This window comes from Mastomys coucha, unplaced genomic scaffold (assembly GCF_008632895.1).
Source record: "Mastomys coucha isolate ucsf_1 unplaced genomic scaffold, UCSF_Mcou_1 pScaffold22, whole genome shotgun sequence".
NCBI lineage: Eukaryota > Metazoa > Chordata > Mammalia > Rodentia > Muridae > Mastomys > Mastomys coucha.
Window position 1 is genome coordinate 242868936 of NW_022196905.1, and position 1721 is coordinate 242870656.

Here is a 1721-nt window from a genome sequence, read left to right on the forward strand (position 1 = left end):
AGTTTCATTGTCTAATGATTTCTATGCAACCAAATTTGCTCATTTACCAGCATACATGGGTGAATTTTGTATAAAAATATGAAATATCCAACCACCTACACTTAAGTATGAGACTACTTCTTTCACTATTATTCTCGATGTCAATCATTGCTTGATCTCTGTTCCAGAGCAACCACTTTCAGATGCTATAGTTTGGAAGCTACTTAGAACTTGAAAACTTCAGAGCCACATTTGTCTTATCATGGTAAAGGAATTCTTTGCAACTGGCCCTGTTACTAAATAAAGTCTATTTGAGAGTCTCTCTCTCTCTCTCTCTCTCTCTCTCTCTCTCTCTCTCTCTCTCTCTCTCTGTGTGTGTGTGTGTGTGTGTGTTTCTCTCTGTCTCTTACACCACTGTCTATTGCTCATGATCTCCCTATTCACTCCCTCCTTCTACAGAACAGAACCTGAGTGTCTTCTTCACTTGATATTTTTACTTTGGTCATGGCCGTCATCAACACGGAGCCTCTGAGTGATGGTGGAGTGAGGAGCAGAGCACACAGGCACTACCCAAGCTGAGCTAAAGAAATGTTTGGGATTAAGAAACACAGGGATATCCAGCACCCACTGAGATCTGATTCCTTCTTCCCAAGATTGGACAAACTGGGAACTTCTCATCCCTCATGCTCTAGCAATTCTTTGGTCAGGAACTTGTAGAGAGAACAGCTACCAAGAATGGTTAGGACCACAGACAGGACAAGAGTGCATTGGAGGGGTGAAATCAATCAAAGGATTCCCTGTTGATTAGAGAAACGAGGAAAAATTGTGCTGGGTTATTCCAGGGAAGCAGCCAGAGAGACACAAAGAAGAAGTTCTAGAGTGCCATACTATAACTTCCTGAGGTTGTTATCTAACTTCTGAACTTGCTATGGATGCACAGACAAATTCTGAAGGAGGTGGTCCTGTTACTAAATAAAACCTATCTGAGAGTCAAGTATGTCATTTGTTAACAGTGTCAGTCCACATATGCACACAACACATATTAGCCACTCCCCAGTTGATGCACATCAAGCTGACCTGATTTTGACTGATTTTAATTGAGCTCTTATAAACTTTTTAAAGTATGAGTCTTTCTGACTTATGTCTTCAGTTCGTTGAACTAAGGATCTGAGGTCGAATTACTCAGTCACAGTACTCAGGCTCTGGATTATTATTTGGATAATTATGATAGGAATTATAATTAAGAGCCAAGGTCAATGTGAAGTAGTACTAAGGGCTGTCTGTCACTGATAGTCACAGTACTTTGTCCAAGGAGTCAGGCTGGACTGGGTATGGGGTTCTGATCCTTCATTCTTTGGTACATCCTTTCGGGGTTCTTTGTAATTCTGAAACTTCTATTTTTAGATTTGTATATCAGCTTTATCATAGATTGATATAGCTCCCAGTGTTGGAGCTATTCAGGCTCTATTAAATACTGGTCATATGGATAAGAATGAGATTGATCAGGGTGTGGTAAGAGAACGTTCCTCCAATTATAATGACCTATGTTCCCCCTTGAGATTGACAAGGTGGAAGGGCTTAAAACAAATTATTCTTTCACCTCCATATATAAACTATATAAGCCTGGGAGCATCCACACATGCATATATCCCTGGGCAAAATAAAGGCAAGCATAATTATTCATTAAATGAATATGTGACTGTGAAGTTGGTCTTGGCAGGAGCTGGCCACTAGAGGAGACA

At 40.4% G+C, this 1721-nt stretch overlaps 1 protein-coding gene across 1 annotated transcript in view; it reads left to right on the top strand.

The window, feature by feature from the left end:
- The first annotated feature begins 483 nt into the window (after nucleotides 1-483).
- LOC116067872 (acylcarnitine hydrolase-like) overlaps nucleotides 484-1721 on the top strand; it is a 10212-nt gene continuing 8974 nt past the window's right edge. The window contains exon 1 of the mRNA XM_031336876.1: nucleotides 484-522. Within this exon, the coding sequence (XP_031192736.1) occupies nucleotides 484-522 (39 nt within the window). The remainder of the gene's footprint in view (nucleotides 523-1721) is intronic.